At 47.8% G+C, this 15,714-nt stretch overlaps 1 protein-coding gene across 1 annotated transcript in view; it reads left to right on the plus strand.

Annotated features, from left to right (window-relative positions):
• The window catches only part of LOC121695017 (catenin alpha-1-like), a 99,509-nt gene that overhangs the window by 72,107 nt on the left and 11,688 nt on the right, over positions 1-15,714 (plus strand). The window contains exons 11-13 of the mRNA XM_042075496.1: positions 528-710; positions 4,661-4,842; positions 9,665-9,770. Of these exons, the coding sequence (XP_041931430.1) occupies positions 528-710; positions 4,661-4,842; positions 9,665-9,770 (471 nt within the window). The remainder of the gene's footprint in view (positions 1-527; positions 711-4,660; positions 4,843-9,664; positions 9,771-15,714) is intronic.

The raw sequence follows: 15,714 nt of genomic DNA on the forward strand, positions 1-15,714 counted from the left end.
AGGGAGCATGGAAGCAGCATGGAAGCCTGGGATAAGGTTGGCTGTCTCACTTCACAGAAGCCAGGGGATCATTCCTAATTTTTTCAGCCTCTCTCAACACCCCACCTCCACTCACCCTCCACCAACACACCCACCCCCCTCTCTGCGGCTCGCTCATTTATTTATTTATTTATTTATTTATTTATTTATTTATTTATTTATTTATTTTGTTAGTTATTTAAGGCAAAGACACCGGCGACAGATGGGAGACTGATTGAAACATTTTACTCCCAATATGTTTCACACTGGCTTATATTTCCATTTTCCCTCTCAAAATGCACAGGCAGCACATTACACTTGATTTACAAATTCATTTAGAGTTTACGGTTTCCAGTAGCCGAGCCCCATTCAAGGCATTTATCTGCCTGCGCCGCAGTTGGGTTGGAGTTAAGGCTTCGTCATAGATCTTAAGCAAGTTGGGTTACTTAACAGTCTTCAGACCAGCCCTCTAATGTTCCCTGTTCACACTTTTTTTTTTTTTTTTTGCTTTCTCCCCCCCCACTCCCTCCTTCTCTTTCTCCTCCTCATGCTCACTTGCTTTTGTGTGTCTCCTTCCGCAGACCCCTGAGGAGCTGGACGATTCAGACTTTGAGACGGAGGACTTTGATACGCACAGCAGGACCAGCAGGCAGACGGACGACGACCAGCTCATTGCCGGCCAGAGCGCCAGGGTGAGACGTGTGCCCCTTTGTCCCTCTGTGTTTGTGCCCCCACCCACCCACACCCACAGTCACACCAGGGCCCCAGATCTGTCAGACCTGTACACCCGCGCACACTCTGTTCCTCTCTGCCTCTGTCTCTCGCTCTCTCTCGCTCGCTTTCTTTCTTTTTTTTCTTTTTCTGTCTCTCTCTCTCGCTCACTCGCTCTCTCGCTCTATCTTTTTTTTCTTTTTCTGTCTCTCTCTCGCTCACTCGCTCTCTTTTTTTTTTCTTTTTCTGTCTCTCTCGCTCAGTCTGGTCTGGTCTCTCTGGCTGGCCGTCGTACTTGTTCTTTCCCCTCCCACTTACCTTTACCTTTTCTCTCCCTCTCCCTCCTTCGCTCCCTCCATTTAGGATTACCCCTGCCCTGTAGCTCCTGAGGGGATTTCTTTTTAAAGGAATGATGCAACCTAACACAGAGACCAGGGAGATTGGACTTGTACTTTTCAGTTTGAAGTCGTTTTTTTTTTTTTTTTTTAATTGTTGAGGTCAAAATGCCACTTCTGTAGACTTTTCACTGAACTGGAGGGGTTTATTTGAAGAAAGGTTCGTGGAAACGTATCAAGAGCTGACCATTGTGGTTCAACTTCAGTGAATTGATGCACATAACCTCTATCTGAATTGAAATAGCATTACTCTTATTTACGATACAAAGTGAAACATGTGGTTTCTTTTCACTTTAATTAATTGGCATCCAACTATCACCAGTTGTGTAGTGCCCACCTGGGTAATGTGATGGCAGCCAGTTTGTGCCAGTGCATAGCCCACACATTGTCAGCCTGGCATATCGGTGTGGAAATGGGGAGTGGGCAGCTGCACGGGTGGGATGGCCATCCTGGTGTGCTTAGCGCCACTTCCTCCCTGCACTGTACTCTCCCCTCCCTGTGTGAAGTTCCACAGAGTGAGCGCCGAGCTCGAGCAAAGGAAACTGAAACGGCACATTAGGATTCTACTGTGAGTGTCTGTCGCAAGTTCACAGGTTAATGCCATCAGCGGCAGCTCAAAGATCAAGCTTTCCCCGTCTCTCTCTCCCCCTTCCTCGTGCAGGCACATCTTTCTAATCCAAGGCTCACATCTCTCTCTCTCTCTCTCTCTCTCTCTCTCTCTCTCTCTCTCTTCTCTCTCTCTCTCTCTCTCTCTCTCTCTCTCTCCTCTCTCTCTCTCTCTCTCTCTCTCTCTCTCCCTCCATCTTTTTTGTCATCTCCTCTCTTATCAGCTCACCGACCTGGTTGCTGTTGCCTTGGTAATGCAAGCAAAAATACATTCTGGCACAGAGCAGCTGTGTAAAGGGTCTCTGCGTTTTTTTTTTTTTTTTGCCGTGACGAGGGAGCAGGTATTAGGAATCAGGCATGTAGATGAGGTTAATTTATAGGTTAACACTTTACTTGACTGGTGAGTTCATAACACATTCATAGCAGCTGTCATAAACTGCACATAAAGCATTCATGACTGTTTCATGAGACATCACTCAACATTCATAACAGACCTTTCATGAATGTGGAAGACAGAATGATGACAACTGGTCAAAATAAAAGTCCAACAAGTCGCAAAGCAGCATTGCCGTTTTTCTCTTTAGCCTTTGTAAATATTTCATGAATATCTTATGAAATCTACATTGAATGTCACTTTACTATACAAGTTGTGAAGTATTTATTTTATTTATAGGAGTTTAATACTGGGAGGTAGCCTAAACTAGCCTACATTCAGCTGACCCTTATTTGTTAACCTGGAACGGTTGGACAATGGACATTCCCAGTAGCAAATGATGAGCAATTATCTGCAAAGGTTACATCATAAAACATATTTTTTTATGAAACAAAAATTATTTGCTTGACCATGTTCTGTCTTTTTGCCACTGGGGTAGCCTATTGACTCAGATGTGACGTGATCAGATAAGAGGTTTGGAACAAAAACGGCAATGCCGCTTTGCGATTGTTGGACTTTTATCTTGGGGTAGGGGAGTAAGCTTTTGCTTTGGGGATCTTGTTACTATGGTTTTGATCTTTCTTGTTGGCACAGTGCAGTTTCATAAAAGCTCATTCTTGTTGTTGAAATTTACTCTAATACAGGGTTTTCCACCCTCCCCTTGCTGTTCTTTGTACTTATGACTAGCTTGTTAAGCTTCATTGCTCTGGAAGTAAAATAATGTTTTATTTCTTTTCAGAAAGCTATTAGAATACTGTTATTATGTTTGTTGTTGCTCCCAGTCTACACGGCTTCTGTGTTTTATCGAAGGCTTCTCACTCGGCTTTCTCCTGCTGAGTCTTATGAAAGATGAACACAGTGCAGCGCAGCGCTCTCTTTAATGAGCAGTGACTGCTTTTTCATCCTCTCCACCTCCGCTTTAAGTGTGTGATTTTTTCCCCCCTCTTTTCCCCCCTCCCAATCAAACCTCCGTTAGCCCCATACAGCTTTTCATTCTCCCAATCAGGCAAGTTGGCTCCAGGACTTTTTTTTTTTTTTTTTTTTTTAGTCTGCCGCGGGACTCCGGCAGCCAACTGAGGGGTTTGACACCAATGCAGAACACACCCTGTCTGGGTCGTCCTTGATGGAACACAATTACTTCACGTTTTAATTGGTGTCGGGCATCCTCACTTTGTTTTTCCCCACATCCCCCCTGTGGGCACTGGTTTTAGCCCACCGAGGAATAGCAAGGGTAGGACCGAAGCGCCGACTGTACTGGAGGGATGTTTGTTTGTCCTCTGTGTTTGTTCTTGTCTTTCTCCTTTTTCACTTTTTTTTTCTGTTCTCCCTGTACTGTTATTCTTTCCCTTATTTATTCTTTTACTTATTTCTCTCACCCTTTACCTATCTTCATTTCTTGCTCTGATTATTCATCTCTATGTTTGTCTTTCATTTCTTTTCTACTTCTCTCTCTCTCTCTCTCTCTCTCTCTCTCTCTCTCTCTCTCTCTCTCTCTCTCTCTCTCTCTCTCCCTCCCTTTCTCCTCTTCCCATCACCTTCAAAGAGAAGAAGCGTGCCTCATTCAGGGCCTTCATCGGTGCCTCAGCGTTATTATTAACCGAGTGACACATACATCTCGTTATGTCCTGGAGGGAGAAAAAAGCCCTTTGCGTTATTGATCTTAAGATTGCCGGAGGCAAGGGAAGAAAATAAATATGTATTTGCAGCAGATGTTTCGACCAGTCTCTTCATTCTCACTGAAGTAGCTACTCAGGGGCTTGGGATGCCTGTTACTTTAGACTGAATGAATTGTTTTGTGTGTAAGTGATGCCTCTCCTAAACATTATTTTGAAAAGGCAGAGAGGGGAAAAAAACAGAATCTTATCTCGTGAAGCCACAGGAAATGGTGGATTTGTTTAACTGATCTTTAGGAGTATGAAGTTTGCGATTGCTGGTAGGGATTTCAACATTTGATCTTGGGTTTGTTTGCATGAACCAGGATTCCTCTGTAAAGTCAAGTCACATTTTATTTCTATATAGAGCACATTTACAGACGGCTGAGCCGCACCAAAGTGCTTAGTGCAATAAACAAAAGAATTACCTAAGGCAGAAGGGAGTATTGATTGTTTGGTTTGGATTACATTAACCAAGCCATGAAGGATTCCTTTGAAATAATGTTGGTTGAAGTTTGAGCTTGATGGTAGGGATTTAAACATTTGATCTTGGGTTTGTTTTCGTGAACCAGGATTCCTCTGTAAAGATCCCTGGTTTAGGCTGGAGAGGATTTCAGCCATTGGTGGGGATGCGGGGAACAGTTGGCTTTCAGTGTGATCTTGGGGTTCTGTACAACTCTGTGGCTTTGGATGGGGGGGGGGGGTGTAATGGCCACACTCTGCCAAATCCTCAATGCTCCAGTCTCTCTGTTGTTTTCATTGCACTCACTCACACTCTCTCTCTCTCTTTCTTTCTCTCTCTCTCTCTCTCTCTCTCTCTCTCTCTCTCTCTTTCTCCCCCGTAGGCCATCATGGCACAGCTGCCTCAGGAGCAGAAAGCCAAGATCGCCGAGCAGGTGGCCAGCTTCCAGGAGGAGAAGAGCAAGCTGGATGCTGAGGTGTCCAAGTGGGACGACAGCGGCAACGACATCATCGTGCTGGCCAAGCAGATGTGCATGATCATGATGGAGATGACCGACTTCACCAGGTTAGTCGGGCGCAGCTGGGGCGCTATGCCCGGGAAGCCTGCCCTCTCTCGTTCTGCCCCCCCCCCCTCTCTCTCTCTCCTCTCTTCTTCTTTCTTTTCTCCCTCCCTCTCTTTTTTTCTTTTCTTTCTTTCTTTCTTTCTTTCTTTCTTCTCTCCCTCCCTTACTATCCCTCTCCATCCCTCTCTCTCCCCCCCCCCCCTTGCTTGGCTGCAGTTACACTCTACAGTCATTGTCTCTCTTGCTCCTATTCCATCACTTGCTGTCATCCTCTGCCTCGCAATCTTTCTCGTTCTCATTCTCTCAAGATCTCTCTTCCTCTCTCTCTTGCTCATTCCCTCCCTCCCTCCCTCTCTCCTCTCCCGCTCTTCTCTCCAAACTCCCATTCTCCAGTGATGCGTGTGTCTTGGCTTAGTGGCTCGTCGAGTTGGCGTGGCACTCTGCTAGTTCTCTCGGACTGCTTGGCCCTGGCTGCCTGTGCAATCCTCATCTGACCCCTGCCGCTGTTTAAATTTGTATGGCCCGGCGATGACTTTAAGCGGATATCCTTGTTAGGGCCTCTTTTGTCTGCTTCTTCGCCGTGTTTAACCCCCCTTTACCCCGTTCTCTCTGTTTCTCTTAAATAAGTGACAAGCTTTTGTTGTTACCCTTGCACTCTGATGTTCAGTGTCATTTCAGCCTATTGGCATGACTGCAGAATTACCATGCTTAGTTTCCTGGTAGGAAGAAGCTGTACGCTCCTGTGTTGTTGGCCATTGCATCTTCTGCAGTCTGTGTTAACCCTTAAAGGAGTACAGTCACACCAGTGTGACGGGAATGTTGGGAAATTAACATTCTAAAGAATATCTGGGTTCATTGAATTCAACATAGAATTTTAGAACCTTCAATTGTTGCGGAACTTAGAATGTTCAAAAACCTACACCTTTAGTTAAAGAGGACCCTCTGAACCCCTCTTTGTCTACTCACCAACAACATGGTCATATCTCTCCCCATCTCCACACACAAGAACAGACCTCTCGGCCCGTTATTGTTTTTGTGTTTTTTATTTCCTTGTTCTTCTTTGAAATAGATGAATAAATAAAAGCAGATCAGGCATCCGATATTCATAATCCAAAACCAATTAATTTCACTGACAGCCCGCATGATCTTATCACTGTGAGAGCCAAGCATTCCACAAAGCAATGACAAGGTGGGTCACGACCCGCCCCACGCACGCACGCACACACACACACACACACGCGCACACACACACACACGCGCACACACACGCACACACGCACGCACGCGCGCGCACGCACGCACACCACAGACTCCAGAGATGCTCCAATCACAGTGTCAAATAGCCCAGCAGCAGCTGCTCCTATCTGGACAGGGCCATCTCTAGGTGTCTCGGCACAGATTCATACACCGCATAGCACAATGCTTAAGAAATAGAGGGTGGGGTGCAAGAGTTATTGCCAGTGAGAAAGGTCACGCATTCATATATATGTGTGTGTGTGTGTGTGTGTGTGTGTGTGTTCCACCTATGCTGGCAGAATCTAAAAAGGGTCCATTTAAGCTGTGACCGAGCGCAAGCTCATGGCCTGAACACCTGAGAGTCTTCGCCATCTGCTCCCCACAAGGACTGTGTGTGTATGTGTGTCTCTGTCTGTTTGTGTGTGGGTGGCGGTGACTGTTTGAAGCTGACTGGGAGAGACTGTTATTTATGTGCGTGTGTGTTTGTGTGTATGAGGATAGACAAATATAACTGCACATGTATGTATGGTAGTCAGTACACTCTGTAAGCCTATCCATCAGAGAACACTATTTGCTGAGGTAACCTAGTCCTGCACAGCTTTCGGTCACCAAACCCATACGGTCGTCATAGCATGTTATCGGCCGTCCTGAAAATGAGAATAAGGGGGGCGCGCGACTGAGTGAGGGAGGAGAAATAGATGAGGTACGAGTGCAGGCAGAAGAAGCCAGCCAGGTTTACTCCTCCAGCTCTCCTTTATTCATCCGCCCTTTTCTCCCACGCCGGCCCTGGTCTGGTGGTCAGCATCCACCACCTCCGTCCTTCTACACCTCCAGCAGTTCCACGGCCCTTTCCTCCCTGACCTGCCGTGCGCTATGTTAATATCATGCAAATGAACCTGGCTCCAATCTCACACCAACACCCCAGCCCACCCCGCGCACACACGCGCGCGCACACACACGCCCCTCGACCCCCGAGCATCACATGCCACCCACTGCCACTATCGTAAAAACAGGCACGTGTGTCCTCAGATTAAAAGCCATATCCACTGAGTACCATGTAATCACACACACAAAGCAGGGGCAGAGTAGATGATGTGTGTCATGAGGCAAGATATCACATGTGATTTGTGATGGTCTGTGATGAATGCTCTTCATCATAGAGCTAACTGCCTTTTCATGGTGTCACTGCAACAAGTAAGTGAAGTGCGCACCATGCATGATGACTCAAATGTCACCGTGTTTAAAGGAGATCACATCAGTTGTCAGTGTGTCTGTGCATGTGCTTATGTGAGAGTGACTGAAAGAAACTCTCTGTGTGTGTGTGTGTGTGTGTGTGTACGCACACATTTTCGTGATGGATTGAAAGCAGACACCTGCAGCAGCCATGGCGAAGGTCGCGGCGAGTTAATTTAGTCCACGCCCCAAATTATTGCCCCTCGACCTTGAGCGGGTATACAGCCCTCTGAAGGTTAATGCTTCGAAGGGGAAATTGATTCAGGCCTTTATCCCGACTTAATATCTTTCCAAGAGGACCCCGATGCCACCAGCCGACGTCTCACTTGCTGCGCCCCACCGTCCCAGTCTTTCATGAATAAAGCATGGCTACAGAATCTCGTGTCGCAGAATCGGAGCCACCTGTCCGTGTGTGTGTGTGTGTGTGTGTTGTGGTCCAGCGATCTGGCTCCCTTCCCCACCACACACGCGCACACACACACTCACTCACTCACTCCACCCCCTCCGCCAGCCAGACCCCCATCTGGAGCTGGCATTGCCCACTAATTCACAGGCATTCCGGTGACAGTCGCGCCCTCAGCTATGCAAATCTGATAAACGATCTGGAGTCATCCCTGCTAAACAGTCACCTTGTAGTGGCTCAGGGTGGCTGGCTGGCCGCTGAAGGGAATAGACTCCGGGGACGGAGGAAAGGTGGGGGGGGGGGGGGGGGGGGCGATAAAGGTTGCCTGTGTCACTGCCCTTTACTGTTTGTCTTGGAATGCGCACACACACAGAGTGCATACAGAACATGGATATGGTTAGAAAAACGCACATATTTGCACACAAACACTACACACACACATACACACATACACACACACACACACACACACACACACACACGTATTCATATCTTTATTATTATTTGTTTTAATTCACACACATGCACAGTGTATGCTGAACACTGACGTGCAGTGTCTGTATTTATTATTTTAGTCTCCCTGTCTTGTATTCGTACACGTGCACACAGGCCCCTTTACTCATGTAGCCACTCTTTGCATAATGATTCTGCAGTTAAGGGGTAAGGGATCTCTCTCTCTCTCTCTCTCTCTCTTTCCCCCCCCCCCCTCTTTTTCTGCCCCCCTCCCCTCTTTTTCGCGCTCTCTCTGTCAGGTGTGTGTGGGTGTGTGGGAAGGTAACATCCTGCTGCTTCAGTCTCGGAGAGCTCGCCTGTCCCCTGTGGTTCGCTGCTCGCTAAAGTAACGCATGGCTACCTCCATGTGGACTCGAAGTCTCCTGACAAACATCAAGAAAGAAAAAGGAAGCAGGGTTGAGGATGGTGGAGGAGAGGAAGAGAGGATGGTGGAGGAGAGAAAGAGAGGATGAGAAAAGCGGAAAAGGCAGAGAAAGGACAGAAAAAAAGCCAGAGGGAGACAGGAAGAGGGAGAACACAAAATTCCATCTGTTGTGGGTTTGGAGTGCTCAGTTTAGCCGGGAGAGAGCAGCTTTGAATCCAGGTTGCGCCACTTGCCAACTGTGCCCCGGAGTCCCTTGTGGGGGCACAAAGCTGGCAAACGCCATGCCAGCTTCAACCGAGGGGGAGAGGCTGAGGGAGAGGGAGAGAGGAGGGTGGTGGTGGCAGACGCAGGAAGCAGGGGGAGGCCAGAACCCTATTAAGCTCACAGGGCCAGAGGAGCAGCCCCTAGAACCCATGAAGGGCACAGCCCAGCCCAGCACAGCACAGCAGAGCAGAGGGCGGGTCTGGCCGTAGTCCTTCACCATCTGGACGGCTTTGCACACACAGACAGGCCGCTTACAATCCAGGGTGGCTGCCATGAGACAAAATGTGAAGCTTGTGACATGATGCTTCTGTTTGTTTATTTATTTATTTATTTATTTATATAATAATAATAATAATATTTTATATATATATATATATATATATATATATATATATATATATATATATATTATTAATGGCTGTGAAGATGGAGGTTTATCTGAAGAGACAGGTCATGAAGCTAAGACCGTACAGACTCCCTTAGGCCCGTGTGATTCTGTTAGCCATTCCCCACCCGTTCTGCCCCAACTGCTACAACTTCTGGCAACGGGACAGTGTGACGGAGAGCCATCCAGACACATGCGAGCTGCTGTCATAATTCCCATTTCCACACCAGTCGGCCCATTCCACAGGCCCCTAGGGGAGAGAGGGAGTGTGTTCTGTGTGCTTTGGAATGCCCGTCGGCTCCGTGTCGGATGAGCGGGTCTCTGTGCGTTTGGGGGAGGGTTGGTAGCGACGGCTGGCAAACACCGTCTGACTGACACCATGTGACTCTTTCTCTCTCCATCTCTATCTCTCTCGTTCTCCTCCAGGGGAAAGGGGCCGCTGAAGAACACCTCAGATGTGATCAGTGCCGCAAAGAAGATCGCCGAGGCCGGCTCCAGAATGGACAAGTTGGGCCGTACTATTGCCGACCAAGTAAGTGGGGTGTTGGGTGAAGGATGACGAGCCTCTTTCCTTGCTGGGGGGGGGGGGCACGGTTGGGGTATAGATGGAGATGGCCTTTTAAATTATCCATGTCCGAGCATTTTATGTAAAGATTTTTTCCCAGGGGACTATGTGCATAATTCATCTGTTGAGTCTTTCACGCCCCCTCCTTTCAGACCCGCCACCATGCAGTGTTTGTGTACGTGCGTGTAGCTTTTTTTATTTACTTTGGGGACAGCTAATGGGGATGGTATGTTGACAGTTTGCCTTCTACTCTACATTCGTGCCTCGCTTCCCACTGGCCGCATTATTGCTCGGCAACAGTGAGGCCCAAGCATACACTATTTCAAGATGTCTTAGAGTAAACACTGATGTATCTAATTTTATGTTTCACCCTCTGCAAAACAAGGGTCTGAAGGTCGTTTTAAGTTTTGTATATTTTAGAGCCGCATCTTCAAATATATCTGTATTGCGGTTGTAGCCAAGATGTAAATGTGTCTTGCTAGTCTTCTTCAAACATGACTTCTACAGGAGAAGGGGTGCTTAGATCAGCCCAGTGGACATGACCAGACTAACACAGTCTAGCCCCAACTCACTCGCCCTCCCACATCCAACAATCCCCAACATCCTCGTCTGCATTGGTATGCAAGTGTAGATGGCCTTGCGCCATTCATTGCAAACTCGACTAGGGTTAGCTGAATTATTAATCACCTGCATCAAAGTTAGCTTTTTTTTTGTGGTTGAGCATTTCATGTACTGTAGGACAGGGCGGGATCCTTAAAGCTAAGCACCTTTATCTCATTTGCTGCATGGCCATAGCCTTTAATTAAAGTCGGCATGGTAACATCTGCAGTGTGCACCTTTCTCCCACATAATCTTGCATAATGAACAGCACTCGCCATCATCTGGAAAAGCACTGGCGGTTTTGATATTTTATTGAAGTCATGCTTTGATCTGTGGAGGGACTGATCCATTTTCCAACTTTGCGATGGCATTACCTGCGCTGGCCCAGGCCAAGTGGGAATGAGGAGTTCACAAGGGGCACTGGGGGAGGGGGTTTTCAGCTCCTGCCCACCCCCCACCAACACCACCACCAAGTTCTGTGAAGCTATTTACCCACTGTTATGAATACAATGGTATCCCCCTAAGAAAACAGATGGGATCTGCACAGGAGTGTGTGTGTGGTGGGGGGGGGGGGGGGGGTGTGTGACCTGGAAGGTAGTTGCGACGGAGACGGCATGTGAATGTTTCTGTGTGTGTGATGTTTACACTCCGAATATCCACTCTTGTGTCAAAGTGTTTTTGCACGCACGCTGTCTGACGCGTCTGCCTGTGCGTGCATGTGTGCTTGTGTTGTGTCTCTTCGTGTGTGCGCGCATCACCGTGTGCATGGGAGCACATTAAATCAAACTGCATGAGCTAGCATGGGCAAGGTGCTGGAGCTGTGCGTTTGTTCACTTGCCTCCTGCCATGTTTGTGGGGGTTGCACCAGCAATGGATTCAGAGCTTCTGGAACACTCTAAGTATAAATAAATCAACAGAAGTGGCCAGAAAGGCCCAGCATCGATGTGGGATCAGTGCAGAAGGCCGTACATCCCCGTCTTTGAATTGGTGACTCCGTAACCATTTCCTACAAACGTACCAGATTTAAAAGGGCCAGGAGCCACTACATGGCTGCTTACCTATGTACAAAATGCAGCCCATGATTCTAGCAGAAAGTTGTGAAAAATTAAGCTCTACGTCCAATTAAATGACATCTTTCCCTTATGTGATCCTGAAGCAATGTGTTTGGCTGGAATAATATATGGTCTTCTAATGAGCTGAACTGAGCAGATCTATGCCTAGGACTTTGTAAGAACACCACAAGTTTTATCAAGCGCACACACCGAAAGAATGGATAGTTCGAGGACCTTGAGGCAAAATAAGCTGAATTTTTGAAGTTGAAGGTTTTACCCTCCCTGATAAAAGCATGACTCTGAAGATTCAAAGTGACCAAGTCATGTTATTAATTCTTTAAAAGAGAATGTTGTGATGAGAGAATCATGGCATCTCGTGTGATGCTCAAGTACTTGTAGGATGACACGACTTCCAATTAAAAAATTCCCGTGTTCGTGAGAACGTCCCGCCAACTTTGAGTGTCAAATGCGTTTATCGCATCTGACGTGCAGTTCACACCCGAGTTGGCCATAATTCTGAAAATCAGTCAGCGGCTGGGAGAATCACGGAAAACACACACTGCAACACACACAAAGGAAACCGCACACCATAAGCATGCGATTAGACTGCAAAGGTTTGAGGGCAGTAGGTTCATCAGTCCTGGTTGGAGGTTGAAGAACAGCTTGGTGGTGGTGGTGGTGGTGAGGAGATGGAGGAGGCTGGTAAAGGTGGCCTGGGTGGTCAGAGGGAAGCCTGAAGAGACCTAAATCTATTAAAGTGGAGTGCTTCGTCTTTAATTAGCAGCCTAATTACCAGGTGGCAGCTTTTTAATTTATTTACACGCATCTATATTTAGCGCTCGCTCACTCGTTCATTCATTCATTCGTTTGTGTGCTCGCTCGCTCGCTCTCTCTCTCTCTCTCTCTCTCTCCCTCTCTCGCTCACATGCTCTTGCCCCCTCCGCCACCACTTAGAAGCACAGGGTGCTGCCTGGGAGCCGAAACGCAACACTGCAAGAACGGGGTGAAAAAAAAAAAGTAAAGCGAAAAAAGGAAAAGGGGGGGGGGGGGGGGGGGGGTGTATTGGTGTGAGCGAGCGCCTCTGTGCTTGCTTTGCCGGACCACAGTGGTGAGTAATCCTCTCTGGCACTCTGAAAAGAGAAGGTGAGGAGCAGGAGCAGGACCAGGACTCTTGTGCTTTTTTGCTTTTCCTTTTCATTCCCACCCACCCTTCACTGGTTTGTTTGTTTGTTTGTTTGTTTGTTTTTTTGTTTTTGTTTGTTTGTTTGTTTGTTTGGGCTCCTGTTTTCTGGTCTGTGCCAAAGCTTCATATCAGAATGCACTGGAGCTTGCCAGGACACTTACCCTTGTGTGTGTGTGCGTGTGTACAGATTTTTTGAGGAGGGGCGGGAAACTAACTTTTTTTATTTTGATCATCCCTCCAGATGGTCCCAAACCTATTGTATCTGCACTTTTTAACACAGTCAAACATGGCATGGGGACTTTCAGAGCTGTTATTTGGCTGTGTGTGTGTATGGGGGTATGAAAGGGCCAGGCAAGCTGCAGGGGCGGGGATGAAATCAGTTAAATGGATGTAACAGAGCCCCATTAAAGTTTAAAGAAATGAGTGTACTGCGGGGGGGGTGGGATGCAGGATTTAGGTCAGTGCCACGCATAGGTCTGCACTGCAGTTTATTAACAATTTACGAGCAGGACTCTGCAGGGGCACCAAGTGAGAACTCGGGCGCCGGCGCGGGTAAACAAATAATGCAGTGTAATTGAGATTTATAATGTAAATGTGCAAGCCACCATGTGTGCAATAAATACCCGTCTCTCTCTCGGCACATGTGGACGGATATGTGCAGGCGGCAGGAGCTGACGCGGCCAGCCATGCATGCATGTGTATATGTGTATGCAGGCATGTAAGCATAGCGCGCGCACACACACACACACACAAGAACACGCGCACACGTACACACAAACACAGTGGTAGACCATGTGCACAAATACATCAACTCTATAAGTACAGACGCGCAGACAGACGCGCAGACAGACGCGCACAATGGGAAGGCCATGCAGACAAACCCACCCTCTCTCCCCACAGGCTGGTAATATCAGGCTTGCATATTTAGCGTGGAGCGGGCACAGGGTTGCAGCGCGCGGGGCTCGCTCGCTTTCTCCTCATGATGTATACCGACATACATAGTGTACTTTTCCAATTTGCATTCAATCAGCGCAGATTTATGATGATCCACGAGCGGCGGCGGTGGGCCGACTCGAATCCCCCCTCTGGACTTGCAACACTTTATGGTGACAGGGCAGTAAATCCCCCCCCCCCCCTTCCGCCCCACCGCCCATCCCCACAAGCTCCAGCGGGGGAACAAAAGTCGAGTGGGAGAAGAGGCCCACAAATTCACAGCTTTGCAGTTCAAGGGTCAGCCAGAGAGAGCACAGACGCCAATAGCTCCCCACCCCAATCACCAAACACACATGCACTCATAGCGCGCACACAATCATGTACTCGCTCACTATCACACACAAATTCACACATACAAACACAAATACATATTTACTCTCTCTTACTCACAGTCTTACTAGACACTTTTCTAAACCTTTATCTCTCCTTCTGTCTCTGTCTCTCTCTCTGTCTCTCTCTCTCTCTCTCTCTCTCTCTCTCTCTCTCTCTCTCTCTCTCTCTCTCTCTCTTTCTTTTTTCTTTTCCTCCCTTGTTTGTTGAACAGAGTTTTTATTTATAGGTTGCGTCACGGCCTCTAAATATGCAGCTATGCTAATGCTGGGGCCAAAGGTCCGTCGGTCCGTTTAGAACGGGTGATCGGAGAGAAGGTGTGCAGGGGCGAAGACCAGAGACGTACACTGCTACCACCCTCAGTCCCCACCCAAACGGTCTCTGAACTCCAGCACACAGAACCACAGAACACAGGCGCAGTACGTAGCGTTGGATATCACACGTTAGTTTTGCCCTGCTGTTTGATCTTGTAGTCGTGCTCTCACAAGCTCCAGTGAGCAGTAGAAAGTTGCTGAAATGATTTGGATTTGATTGGGTGGGGGTAGGGGGTATTTGCTGGTGGTAGGTTGCGTGTTGGTAGGCCGGTTGCGTCATTTCACAGCAGGCCATATCTGGAGGGGAGGGGGATGTCTGCAGTTGTGGAAAGCAGGCGCATGCACTCACAGCCACTCACTACACCGACTCTAAAATAGGTTTTGACAAGCTCATAATGTGTATTTTAATAAGTCTATGAATGCATTAATTAAAGAACGCATGGTGCTCTCCGTGGCAGGACTCATGCGTTTCGGCAATGGTCCCCCAGTCCAAGCCAATCCATACTTGGCGCCCTGGAGACCTGGTGTCGAGTCTGTGTCCTTTTAAATGTCACATTAGTGTCCTAGGCCCGTCACGCCAATTGAATTTGGGGGGGGGGAGATATGTTGCCGTTGCTGCTGTTTGTTTATTTATTTATTTGTTTGTGTGTTTATTTGGTAATTGGGGGGGGGGGGGGGGGGGGGGGGGGTCAGAATCGTCAGTCCGTTTCAAATGTGATGTGATTGATTAGTGCAGACGGCGATGGTTTTATATTTAGCATGTTTGGAAACAAGAGCTGCGCCAGACGGGTTTAAATGCAATATAAGTCTCATTAGCCACATAAGGGAAGAGATGCTCAGCTCTCTCTCCCTCCCTCTCTCTCTCTCTCCCTCTCCCTCTCCCTCGTGTGCTCTCTCGCTCACTCCTTCTGTCTCTTTCAATCCCATCCTGCCTGACTCATTCATATGTCCACTGGTAGACTGGTGGTATTGCCATTGCAACCACATTACAGCTAATACAGTACGCAGTGACACAAAACAGTGTTCACCCAGAACCATGGCGCTACATAGAACAACACCGAGCTGCTTAGAACTCAGGCCAAGACAGCACAGACCTACATAGGACATGCTCGTGCCAACATGTTTACCATGTCTTGGTAAAGGCAGGCCACAGACAAATCTTCTATCGGTGAGAATGACTCTTGATATGAAGCAGGTGCTTTTGTGAAAATGAACTGCATGCAGCCTGAGGTAACGTGTGCACCTGGAATACAGATCGCACTGCTCCCCTGTCCCCACCTTTCCCATAGTCTTGCTCGCTTTTTCTCTCACACACACACACACGCACACACGCGCGCATATTTGAAAAAAAGTGCACCAACCTCACTTGTGGTGTGTCAAATGACTTATCAAGCTGTGCAATGGACTATCTTTTTCCTGTAGGAGGATCTGTGTGTGTG

Source organism: Alosa sapidissima, chromosome 20, assembly GCF_018492685.1.
Source record: "Alosa sapidissima isolate fAloSap1 chromosome 20, fAloSap1.pri, whole genome shotgun sequence".
Taxonomy (NCBI): domain Eukaryota; kingdom Metazoa; phylum Chordata; class Actinopteri; order Clupeiformes; family Clupeidae; genus Alosa; species Alosa sapidissima.